Source organism: Leopardus geoffroyi, chromosome C2, assembly GCF_018350155.1.
Source record: "Leopardus geoffroyi isolate Oge1 chromosome C2, O.geoffroyi_Oge1_pat1.0, whole genome shotgun sequence".
Classification (NCBI taxonomy): domain Eukaryota; kingdom Metazoa; phylum Chordata; class Mammalia; order Carnivora; family Felidae; genus Leopardus; species Leopardus geoffroyi.
Window position 1 is genome coordinate 57,935,604 of NC_059333.1, and position 19,301 is coordinate 57,954,904.

Genomic DNA, 19,301 nt, shown 5'->3' on the forward strand with positions numbered 1-19,301 from the left:
GTTTTGGGTACATTGTCATATGTCCATTGCTTAAACTACAAAATAAGTATTAGCAACAGTCCCTGTTTCATGGAATCATAATAGTGAGGCTATGCTATTTTTAGCAGTGTTTGAGGAGGGGATGGCAGGTTAAAAAATTTTTAGAACCACTGACAAAATTAAATAAAATTTTTAAATAGGTTGCTGTTGTTGTTGTTACTTTTTTTTTTTTTTTTTGGTAGTTAGATTTTCTGAAAGCTGTATTTTGTTAAATCTGAGTTAAGTAGTAGTCATCCATCTGTGTTTACACAAAGAATGTTGCAAGTAGAAATAAATGTCAGTGATTTTTTTTTTTAAGGATACTTAGTAAAAATAATGAGTTATATATATTTGTGCTTGGTGAGAGCTCAGGTATATGCACTGTTCTGAGAAAAGTGGCATTTCATTAAGACCTACCAAAAACTTAAAATCTGTGTGCACAAAAATGTGTGAATTACAAATAATTATTTCAGTGATTTGTACTTCTGTTTAAACCTGGTGATGCCAGTTTATTGTACTTTTTTCTTTTTCTCATGAGTTGCCTTACAAATGATTAATTTTTAATTAATTAATTAAATTTTTTAATATCCTGGTTCTGTGAGGTCGCATTATATGATAGAAGGCTTTACTTTTTACTACTTTTATACTACAAATGATTCTACAATTCCACAAATTTTTTTAGGATTGAGTTTGTTCAGCTAGTGAATAATATGTTCTTACAAATTAAAACTCCTCTTGATTCACTTACATATAATATGATGACTAATACTCACTTCAAAGTACTTGACAGGATTGCCTGTTATATTGGATTAAACTCATAGGAAATTAGTTATACTGTACTTGTTAAATTTTATATTGTACTTGCTAAATTTTTACCACATTCTATACATATGGCATTCCGTGATGAAACCTGTTTCAGTAAGTATTTTTCTTTAGCTTGTAATTTTAGAATAACTTACCCCATGTAGATTTAGTATTTTTCTAACAATCATTTTTTTTAAAAGCTCTATCAGTACCACTCATTTAAAAATTAATTGTAGGAGATTACCATTCGGGTCATTTGTTTTTTATCAAAGAAGAAATTCAAGATTTTTTAACTCATCCTTTCTTCAAACTCTAGAGTTTTATATAACATGACCTACAAATACCACTTAATTGAGAATTAACCAATCTTTAATTTTTACTATTTATGTTTAGTTGCTTTTTAATATTAATGGCTATTTACTCTATAATCTAATGGCAATACACAGGATCATTTGCATCTAATATTTAAGTATTATTAGAATGTTCTCTCTAAAATATTAGCTGCTCTTTGATACTTCATACTAAAGTGATGTGACAATAAATTTTACAGATACGGTTGAAATTCTTCAATTTCCTAAATGTTCAGATATCTTACCCATGGGATATAGACATGGCGATGACATTTTTATAACATTTTGTAACATGTATTTACTTTGTTTTTGTTAGTTTCATTTGATGATATAGCCCATTTGGCTAACACAGTTTAAATGTATGCTTTTTATTTTCAAATTACTAAAGAATGATATGTACTACATATGTCCTTCCTAAAAATTAAAAGTTCTCTTTACTTAAGGAAAATATTTTTGAGAGAATTATTAAGCCAACAGCTTATACTATGGCCACTTAACAAGAATCTATAGTTTTTCATTCTTTTAAAGATAAGTTCAGATCTTACAAAAATAAAATTAGGTAAATATGGATATTAAGAAACATACTTTAATTTTTTTATTCTTTCATTTTATTTCTTTGTTCTTCTGGCTAAGAAAATGTACATTTGGATTACTTAATTTTTTGGTATCGTAATTCTTAAGCCAGCTGTATATAGGACATTTAAGTAATATTCTTTATTTAAAAAAAAAAAAAAGTATTCCTTGGAGTACAAGATCATGCTAAAGCTTGGAATAGAATAATTCAGGATTTACATCATAGACCATTTTATATTCCTTTTGCCTCGTTGGTAACTGACTAAATGCCAGTTTCCTTATTTTTTAAAAATATGTAAGTACCACCACATTCTGATCTTAAGAATGAAAAACTATTATTACTATGAATATATATTCATTAACTGTGCTGTCTTTTCAACTTGCTGCCAAATCAGCCTGCATTGACATTCTTTGCCTTTCTGTGTCTTGTCTATCTTTACTGTTTCCATTAGATCCTCCTACCACTACCACCCTTCAGCCTACAATTCAGTGGCATCCCTCAACTGCTGACATCGAGGATCTAGCAACAGAACCAAAAAAATTGCCCTTCCCATTGTCAACTTTGGCAACAATTAAGGATGACACAATTGGCACAATCATTGCTAGTGTAGTGGGTGGGGCTCTCTTCATAGTACTTGTGAGTGTTTTGGCTGGAATATTCTGCTATAGGAGAAGACGGACGTTTCGTGGAGACTACTTTGCCAAGAACTACATTCCACCATCAGATATGCAAAAAGAATCACAAATAGATGTTCTCCAACAAGATGAGCTTGATTCTTACCCAGACAGTGTGAAAAAAGAAAACAAAAATCCAGTGAACAATCTAATACGGAAAGACTATTTAGAAGAGCCTGAAAAAACGCAGTGGAACAATGTAGAAAATCTCAGTAGGTTTGAAAGACCGATGGATTATTATGAAGATCTAAAAATGGGAATGAAGTTCGTCAGCGATGAACATTACGACGACAATGAAGATGACTTAGTTTCACATGTAGATGGTTCCGTAATTTCCAGGAGGGAGTGGTATGTTTAGCAACCACTAAACGTGACTTACCTATGTACAATGTTTCATTCATACTAGTTGATCATTTTCAGATTGTTCATACTTTTTCTTGAGGAAGAATAAGCTTTTTCAACTTGATTTTCAAGCTTACTTTTTATATTCTAATTTGACAAATGAAAATGTAAAATCTGGGTTCAATGTATCTGAGCTGCTTTACAATTTTTTTTCAATGCTGTACTACTGTCTCAAGATTTAAATTTTAATGCAGAGTACTTTATTGGTCTGAGGCACACAGGTAAGAAGAAATGTCAACATTAAATGTATGACTTTTTTGGTACAAAAATTAAAAAGGAAAAAAAAAAGGAAACTACCTTGGCATTGTGTATTAAATGTTTACCTAAGACTATAATCTCAAGTATAATGTTTGTTAAACATATACCTCTCAAAATTTATCACCACTAAATGATACTACATGAAAATTGACTATAAAACTAATTCAAGAAATGTTTATATATATTTTTAGTATACAAAACAAAATATTCAGCCTGATAAAACATCTTTCCTTTTCAAACATTGTTTTCTAAGTTTCTATATAAATGGAATCTTTACCTCTGCATTTTAATGAGCCTTGCCATAATTACTGTAGAGTGGCTTTTCAAAGATATTTTGTTGCACTAAAACTGTGGTAGTAAACTCAGTGAACATGCTGTGTGGAAGAGCCTAATTAGCTGGTCAGTATTTTTGTCCAAAATACATACAAGAGTTACAATAAAAACATGCCTTTTAAACATTTTTTTTCATCTCTGGAGGACAGTTCTTATAATGTCATATGAACATGGATTTGGGTACATTAAGTGGCATACATAGTTCTGTTTGAATGCTTTATGTCCTAAATATAAGAATAATAATGAAAAGATGGTATGCAGTTAAATATAGTTCAGAAAGGGCATTTCAGTATATGGAAAAATGTGGGCAAATTAGTATTGGAGTACAGTTTTTAGAAATGAGATACGTCAGCCAAAAATCCATACAAAGAATTTTCTAGCCCATCTTGTTTTAGTTATCTAATAGTGAATGTTGTTCAAACGGGTAAATATACAGAAAAATTAGAATAAACTTGTAAATTTGAGGTTTAATGAGAAAAATATGAATTATAGAACCAGTCACTAGCACTTGCTGATGTATATTGGCAAATCATCCCCCTCTTCCTCCTAAATGTATGTATTTGTTTCAAGATTTTTGTTTTTCCAATTAAAACTGGAAACATCATAAGGTTTTTTGTTTTGTTTTTGTTTTTTGCATAATTCATTAAGTCTATTCTTCCCAAAAATCATGTATCTTTGAAAACGAAATGTTACCTAAATCTTCAAATGTGGATCTTCTTTGTGAGGTAATTAAATTGCTTCTACAGTGGAGTCCTATAAAATTGTAATGATGACAACTATTTTGAAGCCCAAAGAAGATGTTGTTTTCTGTTGATGATTCATTTGAAAAAAAGGACTGTGTAGAATTGCCTTAGGTATTTTGCCAGGAATTGAAGTGGTTAGTAGGAGAATCATAAATAAATTATTTTGTTAATAAAAAGGCAAAGTAGGTACTTTTTTTTTTTTAATCCCCCAACCACTCCACTCCTGATGATCCTCGTCGAATCTAAAGGAATGTTTTATAAGACAAAATTCTAACATGTTCATAGAATTTTGCGAGTAGTCAAGGCCTTATTCTAAACAATTGTAACATAATTTCCTCTCTTTTGACTATCAGTATTTTGTGGAAATTAGAAACCTCTTTTATTTCTCTTCCCACTTACACACGTAGTATAAGACTGTAATATCAGCAAAGGACACAGGTAAGCTCACTGGTATCTTGTTAAAAAATACGTGGTTTTAATATAATTAACCACTGATATACAAATATTAAGACTCTTTGGTCCAAGTCATTGGAAGCAAAATTTTATTGATAATACCCTGTGATTAAAGTGGACTTTATTTTTTAATTTAAATACCAGCACTCATATGGCCACAAGAAAGATGGATCTAAAATTTCTTGCCATAGAAGATAGGAATTTGTGGCTTTTTGTTCACAATTTCATCTTTAGAACAATGGTTTGAAATGCTATATGAATCTGAGCAGAATAATCACTGTATAAATCTCAGTGGTTCTTGGGTATAATCTGAAGGAAATATTATATTTTAAGAACTGTATTACAAAAATATAAATATCCGCTTAGTGATTATGACCTTCCTTTTATATTGTGGCCATTGTGTGTTTAGGGTTGTTATTTTTTTCTGTTTTGTTTTATGATGGGAGAGGATGACATGGAAAACGGCAAGTGAATGTTTGATACCTTCTGTATCCTTAATATAAATCATTTGACAAACTAAGATTTCAAAATTTTAAGAAGCTGGTACTAGTTAAGACTTTCTGAAGCATTGCACTGCTGTTTATTAGAACTTTATGTTTATTTACTGTACATAGAGACTTATTTGTGAACATGAATAGTCATATCAAATAAACTTTTGTTAAATTAATTTTTGGATATCAGTGATGTACACAGCTAATTGATAGGTACATAGGAAAATCCTTTTATTTTTTTTGGAAAAGATAGAATGTTTTACTTTATTTTGACGATGTTTATGTTTGTTTTTTTTTATTCTTTGAACTGGCTTTTCATTTTTGTATTCACTTTAGGGTTTTCCTTCACACTGGTTAAAATATTTCAGCAATGCAGGGATGATGAATGCAACTTTTATTTTGTCCTGCCATTTTTATTAAAATATATTAAAACTTTAATAGGCTAGGGGTTAACTTTAAAAGTTACATTTGAGAAGTACATTATAGTTGAAATATTTAGTATTTTACCATGTGCCTAAAAGGTTTCTATTTGATAAGTCTGACATTAAAGAAACCATTAAGGTTTTTCAGTAGTAAGTATTACTTCTGATAGCCATATATAGGAACGTTTTCTAGAGATAACCCTAGCTAAGTGTTTAGCAGAAGGGCTTGTAGGAAGTACAATGTATGAGTGCAAAAATTGAGATAAATGTAACACTTTCATATGTGAAAACATCTGATTTGAGTTTGATAATTGCTTTTGGTAAATACTAAAGGTATATGAATAAGAAGTTGTGAATGTGTGGGAGTATTGTGTAAAATACAAGAAAGGAAGAAATGGTACGCATATTGAATTTTTAATTCAAATAGAGGAATGATTTACAGATTTAATTGTTCTTTTCTGTTTGCTTGTTAATTGGAAATGTATCATCCATAAGAATATGCTCCTTTCTCAAATTTTTGGTATATGGAGTTTGGATTTAATTTTAATTTGATTTGTATCAGTGGTTTTTTTGTTTTTGTTTTTGTTTTTTTACCAAGTTATTTATCAGGTGGTAGCCCCTAATAGCCATGCAACAAATCTTTAAATAAAAGTTTTTAAAAAATTCTTTATAGAGGCATATTTCTATAACAAGCCTATATCTCTGTATTACCTTTCTCCTTGTTATATTATCTGCTGAAGAGTGTGTGTGTGTGTGTGTGTGTGTGTGTGTGTGTGTTGTGTGTATAGCCCAGTTTCTTATATTTAACTAATGAAGTTTTTGTGGGAATTCAAAACCTATTTTTATTCCTCTTCCCAAACAAGATTATATAAGGTTAAAGGACACAGTTAAAATTTGAGGGAGCATCTAAGTTGGTAGGTTAGCCATTATAGGATTTATTTTTAATTGACTACTTAATTCCTATTTCCTATACACATTGTGAATAACATTCTCCACAATCATGAATTATCTGTTTCTCCAGGCTTAGCAGTTAAAACAAATTTTGAATATTTTTGCTGCAACTTTAACATAAATTAAATTTTACATACTGGCTTTCTATTTGGAATGAACATTTCATGAGATGAAAGTTGGCATTTAGGGCTTTTCACTTATTACTGCTTTCATTGTAAATGCCATTGTTTCTGATTGTAATCACCTCCCTGTTTCATATCTCTTATGTTTAAAATAATACTTGTTTTCCTAAACTTTAAATTATTTAAGGCAAGCAGCAGTTGTTTTGTTTTTATTTTTAAATAGCATACAGTGTGGATTAAGTTTGGTTTCCCTCTTGTTATTCTAATGAAAATTTGTGCATGAAAGAATCTCTGTAATAGTGTACGCAGGGTATCAACTATTCTATGTTTTTAAAAATGCTTTCTGTTTAGTATTTGTTTTCTCTATTCCAGTTAGCTGCAGTTTTATTTTTTTTATTTTTGTTTTGATTTTTGTACCTATCTACTTTGAGTTGAGTAGGGATAGGTTTGCCTTTGCTGTATATATCCTTAGGGGTCATTTCTTGAACCTTGATAATAGTTGTTTTATCATTTTCATTTCAATTTATGAGGATAAAACTTGATTCAATTTTGATTTATCCTAGATTACTTACCTTTTTTGCTGCTGTTCTGGCTAGGTACTGTGGGTGAAGCAGAGTGAAAGTGAGTTTAGTAAGATAACTTTAAAATATCTTTAAAACTTGAGAAAATAATTCAAGGCCTATTTCCTTACATGTATGATATTTCTACATAGACATGATATCTAATTTCACAGTCTCAGTTATGAGAAATATCTCAGGAAACACCTAGTCTTGAAGGGACAGTTTGGTCTAAAAGCCAGAGGTAACTAGATCTAGAAGACTGGCCTCTCTTTTTAAAAAACATTTTCTTATGAGAAATTATATGAAAATAGGACAGAATAATGAAATGAACCTCAGTGTACCTGCTTCTGTTTATTATCAATTCATGGTCAGTCTTGTTCCATTTAAATTCCTATTCACATAATCCCTCCTGCCCTTAGTTCATCTGTAAATGTATCAGCATACAGCTCTAAGAGTAGAAACATTTAGGAAAAGTAACCACGGATTTCTTGTACCAAAAATTAAAAATGCTTTAATATTAAGAATCCAATGAGTGTTCAAATTCTAATCACTTTTTTTGTAGTTTTAATTAGTTTCTAAATGTGACCCATACATTGTGATATTTTTAATATTTTTAATCTATGTTTTCTCCATGAGGCATTCCCCACTCCCTTGATTTTTCCCTTGCAATTTATTTGTTGAAGAAATGGCTTCATTTGTGTCCTGCAGCTTCTCAGTTTGGATTGTGCCAGTTGTACCTCTGTAATTTCTGTAAATTGTCAGATCTAGAACTTTGATAAGATTAAGGTGTAATTTGGGGGGGGGGGAGCAAAATTACTTCCTAAGTGGTGGTATCTTCTATCAGAAGGCATATAATACCTGCTTTTCTTTTGATATTAGCAGTCATTAGATGCTCAAAGCCTAGATCTAACAGGGAACCTACTTGATGTCTAGGTTTATTAACTCTCTTCTTTTACCATACTGTGTGCTTTGATGTCTGAATAATTATGACCATACTGCTTTTACCTGAAATTTCCTTTCTACACTTCACTGCATTCGAAATCCAGCTCAAACCATGTGATGGGAATGTGCTTCATTTGTTTTTTTAATCATGATATTGTATTTTTGATTCAGTGATTCAAAGGTTTGATTCCATGTTCAGATATTTTGATACTTGGTTTTTATTTTGATATTTGGTAGCTAAAATGCAACTTCTCAAAAACAAGTAGATTTAAATGGAAGAAGTACATTGTTGGGAGCCTTAACAGTTTTCATCCCAACTACTGTTTTTAGAGCTAGTCTCCTGTTCAGAATGTTTGCTTTTTCGATGTCTTGCTAATCACAATAACTTCACCCCTCATATTAGCTATTATTTCAGCACAGTATGGGTTTAGTGTGAGGTTTATGGTTAATAAGAGTGAATGTAAATCTTTATTTTATTTGGTCTCCTAATGTGTTTCAGTTTTTTGGTTGACTCATCACTGATTATATGGCCATGGTTTTGCTTCATAATGTAACTGATAAAATTTGTGTATTAAGAGTAAGATAATTGCATTGCTGTTTTAAGGGGTTTTGTCATTATTTGTGCCTTCATAGTTGGTGTTCTCTTCATTCTGCCAATTCTTTGCAGGAATGACATCTATTAAGAATAAATGCTTCCTAGTATATAACATGGATTAGCACAGATCCTCTCATGTTCCTCTGTCACCCGGGGCGTCCATGTCGGCCTCCTTTAAATTCTTGACTGTTCGTTAAATCTAGGGTAGTTACTATTTCACTCAGCTGAGCTCTCATACATCCGTAGTGTGTCACAAGATGCTGGCTCTGCTGAGAGGGGACAACAAAGTGGATGTGTAATTGTTTGATTTCATTCTGGAACTATCCCATTCCATACTATCCATGGGATTTTGTAGATGCCTTGGGTAGCAAGTGAACACCTGACGTTTGGACTAAGTGAAGCTACCAGTGCCAGTCCGTGTATTCTATACTAGCACCACATTTATTTTGTAATTATCACTTATCCTAAAAAAGGGGATAAGTGATAATAATCTCTTTCTACATTGGAAAAAAATATCTTTATGGATTCTGTGATCCCACTTTAGGGATTTTGCTCTCTACTGTGAAGATAGGGACTATGTAAAGTTCATCCTTACATTCTTGGCACTTAGCATGTGCCTGACACGTTAGGTTACTATTGGTAATTTGTTGAATGAGGTGACAACACCATCCCGACCCAAAGAAAGGACATTTATTAAAAAGTAGTGAGATAAATATTTTGATGGATATAATGACGTAGAAGGTGTATTGGAAAAGTAAACATTAAAAGTGGCAATTGAGGGGCACCTGGGTGTCTCAGAGGGTTAAGCTTCCGACTTCAGCTCAGGTCATGATCTCAAAGTTTGTGAGTTCGAGCCCCACTCGGGCTCTGTGCCGACAGCTCAGAACCTGGAGCCAGATTCTGTGTCTCCTTCTCTCTCCGCCCCTCCCCCACTTGTGCTCTGTCTCTCTGTCTCTCAAAAATAAATAAATGTAAAAAATAAAAAAAAAATTAAGTGGCTATTGAAAAATAAAAGTGAGATATATTTATGGGGAAAAATTGGTGATACAGTGATATGTATTATAAGGCCAAATAAAAGTTGAGAAGATAAATTTGTAGGGTATCACATTAATGTGTGAATCAGGTAGTAGAACCACTGAAGTTTTGGTGAAGGTAATAAAGGAAAATAGTTAAAGGAAAATATTTCCATTAATTGTTAGGTCTTGGTGTTTGAGTGTGTGAAAAGGGCCTGTAGATTTCTATACTCACCCGTTTCAAGTGGTTTTAGCAAGTTGCTATGTTTTGCTGTGTAGAATAGTATTTATTTTTTCAAATCTTGTCAGATGTGAATTAGGTAAGCATATTTGAGTAGCTTCAACATATTTTTTATTCGTATGTATCAGAGTAGTAAAGACAAACTTAAATTCAGTTTAGTAGTTATGTGTATATTTTTTTTTCAAAAATAATGAAAATTTTTATGTCTGTATTAAGTTTCTTTTGGTATGATGTGTTAGATTTTTGAACATTTTTCCCTAGAAGACATATGCATGATATCTATTATGGGCAGTAAGCTTTTGTTGTATTGGGGAAAGCACTTTTGTTTTCTGCTGATTGTAAGCAGATAGTTAAGATTTAGTAGTCTGTCTCCTTAGGTGATGGTAATGTCATGTCATTCATTCAGTAAATTAGCTGAATGTTTAAAAATGCCAAATTTTTATACATTTACTTATTTCCTCCTTGTAGTTTGATTGTAATATAGAGTAGATTATGTGGGCAGAGATGTGGAGGAGGCAGTGTTGTAGCTAAATTCTCAATTTTCATTAAAATTCTTTGACTTGAATACAAGAAATTTCAGCTTGCTCTTTGCTTTTCATACTAGTGTTCATCACCGGTTAATATCGTAAATATATTCTTCTTTGTTTTTTCTCAGTTAGTAGAAGAATCAGAAAAGGAAACATGAAACCTATCCCATTTATGTATTTAACATAATCAATTTGCTTCTGTAGAATATCCAGTTGGTAAACGGATTCATATGTAGTTTTTCTTTGATTTGCTCTTTTCAGTACTTACTAGCCTGGTTTGATACTAAGAAGAGGTGTACAAAAAAGAAAGGAAAAATATGAATAAAGAATGAATGGAACTGGGTGAAATAAATATGCCCAATTTAAGATAGAAAGAAGAGTCATCATAGTCTATACAAAGTCAACTCAGAGTCCCAGAGCTAGGTTTTATAAGACTAATGGGACAGAAGTGGATAAATAGACCATAATTTAAATGTTCAGAAAATAGTGTCTATTTGGACTTGAGAATTACCTAAGGATATTAAAAATAGTACAGAGTTGGAAATTACCTTAGGATGTGAAAAGTCTGTGATTATTATATCTTATTACAAAACACTACCAAATTTAATATCTTTATTAAGATTAAATGAGAGGTTTTCTTGGAGGTGTGAGGTTTGATGAATGTATAATGATCTGTACATTGAAAATCTTACATTCAAAGAGTAACCTGAGTTTTTCAAAAATAATTTCAGAAGTATTTAAAAGTATTTTTATAAATATGGTATTAACTTTGTCTTACCATCAAGATAAGAACACTCAAATTTGAATTCAGTACACTTGGGCAAAACTGATAGGGATGCTTTTGATCCCTCAGCAAAAGAAAGATTTCCTTTGAAGAAAAACCTTTAGAAAACTAGTGGAATAGGTAGCGTATTTGACACTTAAGGATTTTTTTATTTATGCCACTGAAAATATATATGACCTTGGTCACATGACCAAGGGTATTACGTGGGTATGTAATCTTAATAGATTTCAGTTGGACTTTTAAAGACTGAATACATGGGGCGCCTGGGTGGCGCAGTCGGTTAAGCGTCCGACTTCAGCCAGGTCACGATCTCGCGGTCCGTGAGTTCGAGCCCCGCGTCGGGCTCTGGGCTGACGGCTCAGAGCCTGGAGCCTGTTTCCGATTCTGTGTCTCCCTCTCTCTCTGCCCCTCCCCCGTTCATGCTCTGTCTCTCTCTGTCCCAAAAATAAATAAACGTTGAAAAAAAAAAAAAATTAAAAAAAAATAAAATAAAATAAAGACTGAATACAAAGCTATAAGGTATATGGTTGGAAAAGTGATCATGTAGAGTAAAAATTACTCCTAGGTCATTCCAAATCTTTAAACATTGACAAGAGCAGAGTATTATTTGACTGGCTTGGATTTCAAACTTTTTCTCACGTAGCACGTATTCAAATGGAGGTAGTAGGGATTAGAGAAATGAGCAACAATAGGAAGATAAACTAGGTGTATTAGCAAATGAGAGTAAGATCCTGAATGACTAAACTGGTTATATTGTTTAAAATAATTGTATATTTTACTATTTTTAAATCCTAATTGAAAGTTTGAAAGTTATTGAAATGAGTTACTTGCTACTCATTGATGTAAAGTTTTTAGTCTAGAATGAGACTAATAAAATGACTCATTAATAAAGAATTGGTAGTTTGCTAAAGAAATTTTTATAATTGGGAAGAAAGGAAATATAGTTTTTAAGAATCTAAAACAACATGCAACTCACATTTTAATAGATACAGAGTTGGAAAATACTTCTAAATATGTATTTATATGGAAATACTATGATGGTAAGTCCGTGAAACATATTTCAAAACTGATAACTGCTTTAATGTCTTCTAAACTTGCCATGTCTGGTCCCAATGGTAATTGCAATTATTTAGAACTCTATGTGAACGCCTATTTAAGTGAAAGCTAAGAGTTCTTCATAGGGGACCCGAAAGGAGAGTCTACATTAGATGTGCAATTGTATAAAAACGTTTTCTCCCAACAAGGGCATAATGAGGGCATCTAGCCTAACCCAGCTAGCTTTATTTCACTTTCTGTTCTCTACTACTAGTTGATGGAATGACCTTGGGCAGAATATTTAACTTTAGAACTGCAATATAGAAGTTTATCTTAAACATCTTTCTTACTGGTTAGAAAGATAAGACAAAATTGTGTATATTGAAGGTACTTTGTAATTGTTCAAAATTAATGTTGCTGAAATTGTCAAAATAATGCACATAAGGATTGTTTTGTCATATCCATAGTACTTACATTTGAAAATATATAGTTGCAATAGTTTTAGTACATTCCCTTATTTGGATGTTCATAAAATAGGGTGACTTAATTTTTCAGTATTGTATGACATGATAATTACTAAATATGTTTTTAAAATCCTTTTTTATAAAATTTATGGTGCAGACTGGGAAAGAGAAATTGGTATTTAGAAATTATGTAGTGTGTTTATATCCAGGGGATAGGGAAGATTTTCCATTTAATTTTGTGGTAGAGACACTGTCTTAAGTGTACTTTGTATTAAATGTTCATGAATTAAGGGAAATTATCTGCAACAAGTGCTGTTTTTATAATACCTCTATTTAAAAACTTACACAGTGTCATTTTTTGCCATATTTATTAGATCTGGGATTTTTTTTGTGTGTCTTTGGTTTGCCCCTCCTTGAAGGTTTTAGTTTCTTTAGTAGAACTTCTTTTATATTTTACTCGAATAAAAAATGGTAAATGTATATATTGTTGGTTAACTCAAAGAGTAATGAAAAAATGTTTTATCTCTTAGAGTAAGAACTTAAAATAGCTTTCATCCTTTTCTCTATCGTTTCTTCTCCAGACATTCTTTGACCATAGAAAGTAGATTCACTCGTTGCTATCTGACTGGGGATATTATTTTCATAACTTGAAAAAAAAGAAAGCTGGAGTGCTAAGGTGACATAAGGAAGGAGGGTGTTAGCATAATCCTACAAAAAGTACTGAATCAAATTTGAGGTCCTCTAAGAAACTTCAATCAGTCTTTGCACATTATAGAAATTAGGGTGTGCAAATTCAAGAACTCTTTTTAAAGTTGTTTGAAAAGCCTGATTTTTGTTACTTTACAGATGTTCCATTTAAGCAGACCTCCTCCATAGCCGTAGCTGGCGCCGTAATTGGAGCCGTCCTTGCCCTTTTCATCATTGCTATCTTTGTGACTGTGCTGCTGACTCCTCGAAAAAAGAGACCATCCTATCTTGACAAAGTGTAGGTAACTTTTTTGCTTGTGTTCAACATTCAGTATGAGTCAGTCTTTGTATCTACCTTTACGCTACTCGTATGTAAAATGTCTGAGGGATGAGAGTAAAGATACTGTTAGATCTTTGTGAGCTGACCATGGTTTAATCAGAATGTACTATTTTGTTGTATAGTGTCAAGGGGCTGTTGGAGACAAATATATGGGACATCATTCCAAATGATAACAATGATAAATTATTTTGTCCTGTCTTCTGAATAAAAATGCAGGTCTTTGAAGAACTGTGCTTGAAAGAGAGATTCAAAAAAATCTTAGATGTTTAATTGCATCTCCAGATTGTATATGCCAGTCTTATGTATGGATAGATCTTAACCTTCAGCTGCCAAGAGCTATCAAATACATTGAGTTTTAAAGATTTTTTTCCTTAAACAATTTTGGTTTTGGTGAATTACAAAGTGTGCAGTTTGTTCACTTAAAGAGTAAGCAATGTTTTGGGCCAATCATTGAGATAGAATTATAAAGCAGATATTATACTTTGCTGTAGAATCAAAAGACAAATGTCCCAATTCATTTAATTCCATCAACAGCTTTGTTGCTTCATCTATGGAATGTGAATAATATTTTCATATTTTTCCTACTTACCTATAGTTGTGATGAGTAGAATATAATAATGTTGTTTATGAATCAGGAAGTTTTATATAAATGGTAGTATTATGTGGTTATTAATATTTTTATATTAGGAAATAAGTCTGTCTCTCAAAGAATATATTTCTTCTGTCTTCATAAATGCTGTGTGTGTGTGTGTGCCTTTCTAATCTGGCACAGTTATAGCATAGATCTTCTTGGATTAAAGACATCTGAGTGTTAGTCTCAGCTCTGTCATGATTAAAGTAGTGGTATGGTTAAGGACAAGTCACATCACCTCCATGAGCCTCAGTTTTCTCACCCAAATGATTAATGGTTCCTTGTGATTTTCATGACATGAAAAGAAATAATTACTTTTAAAGGACTGTAAAGTACCTTTTTAGTGCAACACCTATATCACTGGTTCTTTAATGTTCATAGTTATAATAATTTATAGTTCCAATAACTTTTATAGTTCTTTAATATTTCAAGAGTAACTAGCATTTGGTTAACTTTATTTTAGCTCCCAAGTTGTCTCAGGCTTTTGTGTAATTTCAAAACATAATCTTTATTTGTTGTTTGAATTCTGTTCATTTAAAATGTTATTTCATGTCCACATTGAGAAGCTATTAGACCACAGAGAATTTGTAATTACTTTGGCCTCTATAGATTTCATTCTCTTTATTTTTTACTATAGGTAACATTTTTGTTTGATTTAATAATCATAATTACTGTAAATTAGTTATCTGTGAACTTCAAAAGTATGAGAATAGATAAAAAAATTATTTCCTAAAATGCAGAGAGCGACAAGATATATTCTATTTGTATTGTGACAACAATGCTTAAATACATGAAAATACAGGTTTTTAAAAATGGGTTATTTTGGCAAAAATACATTCCCTAAGGATGTAATGGCACCTTGGTTTATTTCAGGTGACAAGATTTATAATGGTCTTTAGATTCAGAATCCTAATTTACATGATGAATATTCTAAGAGTGACCATGGCTTTTGAAAATTAGTTTTGATGGGGAACCTTGGTGGCTCAGTCAGTTAAGTGACCAACTTTTGATTCCGGCTGTGATTGTGATCTCACAGTTTGTGGGTTCGAGCCCCACGTTGGGCTCTGCACTGACCATGTGGAGCCTGCCTGGGATTCCCTCTGCCCCTCCCTTACTCTCTCTCTTTCTCTCTAACATAAACCAACCAACAGACACACACTTAAAAAATTAGTCTTGAAAGTATTTCAAAAATGTAAAAGTGTTTTCATTATCATTTTAAGATATAATTTTTTAAATTTTATGACATTTTGCCTTTCATTGCACATGTTTGACTATGTTTAATACGATGGTAGGTGTAGTAATATAATAATATAGTGAGATGGAAAAACATGCAATACTTAAGTAAATTGATCATGGATTAGGTCACTTGCTTAGTAATAATTTTCAAAAAATGCTTCCATTTGAGTTTGCTTCTTCAAATGAATCAATTAGATGAGTTTTAAACATTGGAACCTTTAAAACCTGGTTTTTTCCTCCCTGTATGATAAAATATAACAACTGAATTAAGTATATACACTAATATAAATATTAGTGTGAGGAAAATATCCTCAAAAATTAAGAGAACCTTGATAGCCTCCTCCCCTCCCTTGTTTTTGTTTGTTTGTTTTGTTTTTGCTAAATGTTGCAATCACATGTTTTAACATTTTTAATGCAGGATCGACCTTCCACCCACACATAAACCACCTCCTATGTATGAAGAACGATCTCCCCCTTTGCCTCAAAAAGACCTTCTATATCAGGTATGTGTTCCTGATTACACTTAAAATAAAATGAAATAAAAAACACTAAGCAATGTATATTATTTGATATTATTTAGTCATTATATGTTAAATGTAGCATAGTAATACATAATCATTTCTCTGCAACATTTAAAGCATCAGATTTTGCCTACAAATTGGTAAGAAACGGTGTTATAGCCAGTGTAGATAAGACAAATCAACACTTTATTAGGAGTACAGATTTTTACTAAAAGCTTATGCCCAAAGATTTATTGTTAATAGTTTATTGACATGCATATTCATTGTAAAGTATGCATCTTTATATAAAATAAAAGAAAAATCGAATGTCTTTGCTAGGATATGATGAAGAGCTTTTAATCCTTGGAGTATGTATTTCATTTTTGTTTCAGTATACTCAAAATCTAAATTTTAGCATTCCTTTATTTAGCAACAAAAGGTTTATATTCCAGTTTAAAGTTCTGGATATGAATATTGGCCCCCATATTACGTTTATGATCATTTTAAATTTTCTTTTGGGATCAGTTTACAACAATTCATGTGAAAGTATCAATTAAATGCATCTATCTCATATTCTCTACCTAGATTAATAGGCTGTCCTTGGGAAAGTTGAAATCATCGGGTATTTGAATATTTTTATTCTTAGTGTTAGTTGTTCTGGTTTTGTTTTTTTCCATCTAGCATCCAAGTAACCAATTGGGGCCCTGACTCTATATTGGGGTTTTATTCCCTGTGGAAACATTCTATAATATTTTTCCCCTAAAATATGTTTCTGTCTTCAGCTGGAATAAAGCAAATTATTTGCCCACCAATTAATTTAATTTGGTGGAAAAATTCCAAGGGAATGTATCTGTTAAGATGTTCTCAGCTTTCCGTGCTCACTTCAGCACAGGTACTGAGATGTTCTTATCTTCTGTGTCTTAGTTGACCACATGTTCAGTCTACTGCCTGAGCATGGGGGCAGGGAGGAGCATTCCCTGGCATGTGCACTCATTGCCAGTGGGCACCAGGTTTGTTGTCTCACACAAGTTTGGGGTCTTTGGGTGAAGACATGCTATCTTCCCAGACCTCTTGTTTCTATGTAGAGTGTAAGCTCACATCTCTTTTGGCAAAGAAATGAACTTGACAAGTACTGTGAAAGGTCAACAAAATATTTAGCTAGAGCTCTTGCTAACTGCTACAGAAAGGCAGCTGTCTTCTTCCCTTCACAGACCTAGTAATTAACCAGAAGATTTCCAGATTAAGTTTTGGGAATTTTTTAAGAACATGGTTAGTAATTTTCTAGGACAACACTAACTATGCATAATTTAATTCTTGTCTGTAAAACCAGTTGATTATATAAGTTGTTATTATTTAATATCTTCAAATTAAATATTTACAAAAGCTTATAAATTGGAAAAAAATATTGGGTTTAGGTCATCATGGGTCCCGGGTTTTAGTTTAAAAAATATGACTTTTATATCTGTAGTTGTTTCCAAATAAACACAAAAGGAAGATTTTCCTTGGATGATTTGAGTTGACAGTGCTAGAAACTATAGTTTTTAGTGTCCTTGGAATTAGGGAATGCTTCCTGGCTTTTTGAGGTAGAAGTTATAAAGCAGGTGATGAAATTACTCACTTGGTGATTAGAATAATTTGATTTGTAGTAAATTGCATACTCAAAAGCATAAACCTAGGTGGAAATGAAGTTATAGTGGAAAAGTAACGGGAAGTTTAGAAAGAAGATTGATGGGAAAGCACCTGCAATGAATAACAAACATTGGACTTTGGGAGTGGGAGACTATGTGGTAACATTGTGACTTTTTCCTCATCTGTGAAATTGAGCAGGTAAAAAATGTGACTGTTTGTTTCCATCTTCTAGCTATAAAACTGATTCTACAAACTATTGCCGAGGGTGAACTAGTTGCTGTAATTTTGCTTAAGAGAGTTAGAACTTGAATTGGAGATGAAATAACTCCCCAATTCTTTTTTTTTTTTTTTTTAAATTTTTTTTCAACGTTTATTTATTTTTGGGACAGAGAGAGACAGAGCATGAACGGGGGAGGGGCAGAGAGAGAGGGAGACACAGAATCGGAAACAGGCTCCAGGCTCTGAGCCATCAGCCCAGAGCCCGACGCGGGGCTCGAACTCACGGACCGCGAGATCGTGACCTGGCTGAAGTCGGACGCTCAACCGACTGCGCCACCCAGGCGCCCCAATAACTCCCCAATTCTATAAAGCTTTTAAGAATAGTTTAGGCTGGGGCACCTGAGTGGCTCAGTCATTAAGCATCTGACTCTTGATTTGGGCGTAGGTCATGATCTCACAGTCATGAGATTGAGCCCTACATCGAGCTCTGAGCTAAGTGTGGAGTCTGCTTAAAAGATTCTCTCTCCCTCTCTCTCTGCCCTTATCCCACTCATGCGCATGCGCTCTCTCTCAAGAACAAAACAAAACAAAAATCTTTAAAAAAAAATAATTTAGGCTAAAATCATTATCCATCAGATAACTTGTTATGATTCACACATTATAATGTCTATATGTTAATTATGTGGCTGTTTGTGTTTTAATTAATGCTGTGATATCAAAATGTAAAATACACAGAGCCGTGTCCTGGTTACCAAGAAATCTGTAAGTGTGTAATTACTATCTGATCAGTTTCATACAGTGATAGCATGTTGCAATACCAAATGCCTTGGAATGTTCCACTTCTCTGGGTGTCTTGTCTGCTTTAAAGTGATGAGCTAATTCCTTGCTTGAAGTCATTAGCCCTCAGCCTTCCCAAACAGGCCTAGTGACCTAGTCACCTAGGCCAGGCTCCCAAATGCCTCCATGGCTTTAAGGAAGACAGTCTCATTTATTCTACCCATCAGTGTTCTACTCTTGGGAAACCACAGAAAGAGACACCTCCTCAGTACCCACATTGGTACACCTTGTGTTGCTTTTGTGGTAATAGTACCAACACTCATCCTGGGGAAGGTTTCCTTTCAATGTATGTTAGCAGAATGAGGCCTGGTATTGTGAAGAGGCAGTGTCCTTGGGTGCAGAGAAGATGCATGGAGGCATGCATAAGTATGAGGGAAATAAAAAAGAATATCTTGCCTGAAGCAGGGAGTAATTGAGAAATATCCCCAGCTTGTCATGTATTAGGTAATAATCCTGAAGAAGTTGA

The 19,301-nt window shown here is 32.7% G+C and overlaps 1 protein-coding gene across 1 annotated transcript in view; it reads left to right on the forward strand.

Annotated features, from left to right (window-relative positions):
• NECTIN3 (nectin cell adhesion molecule 3) overlaps positions 1 to 19,301 on the forward strand; it is a 137,627-nt gene that overhangs the window by 61,083 nt on the left and 57,243 nt on the right. The window contains exons 6-7 of the mRNA XM_045501943.1: positions 13,603 to 13,741; positions 16,069 to 16,153. Coding sequence (XP_045357899.1) covers positions 13,603 to 13,741; positions 16,069 to 16,153 — 224 coding nt within the window. The remainder of the gene's footprint in view (positions 1 to 13,602; positions 13,742 to 16,068; positions 16,154 to 19,301) is intronic.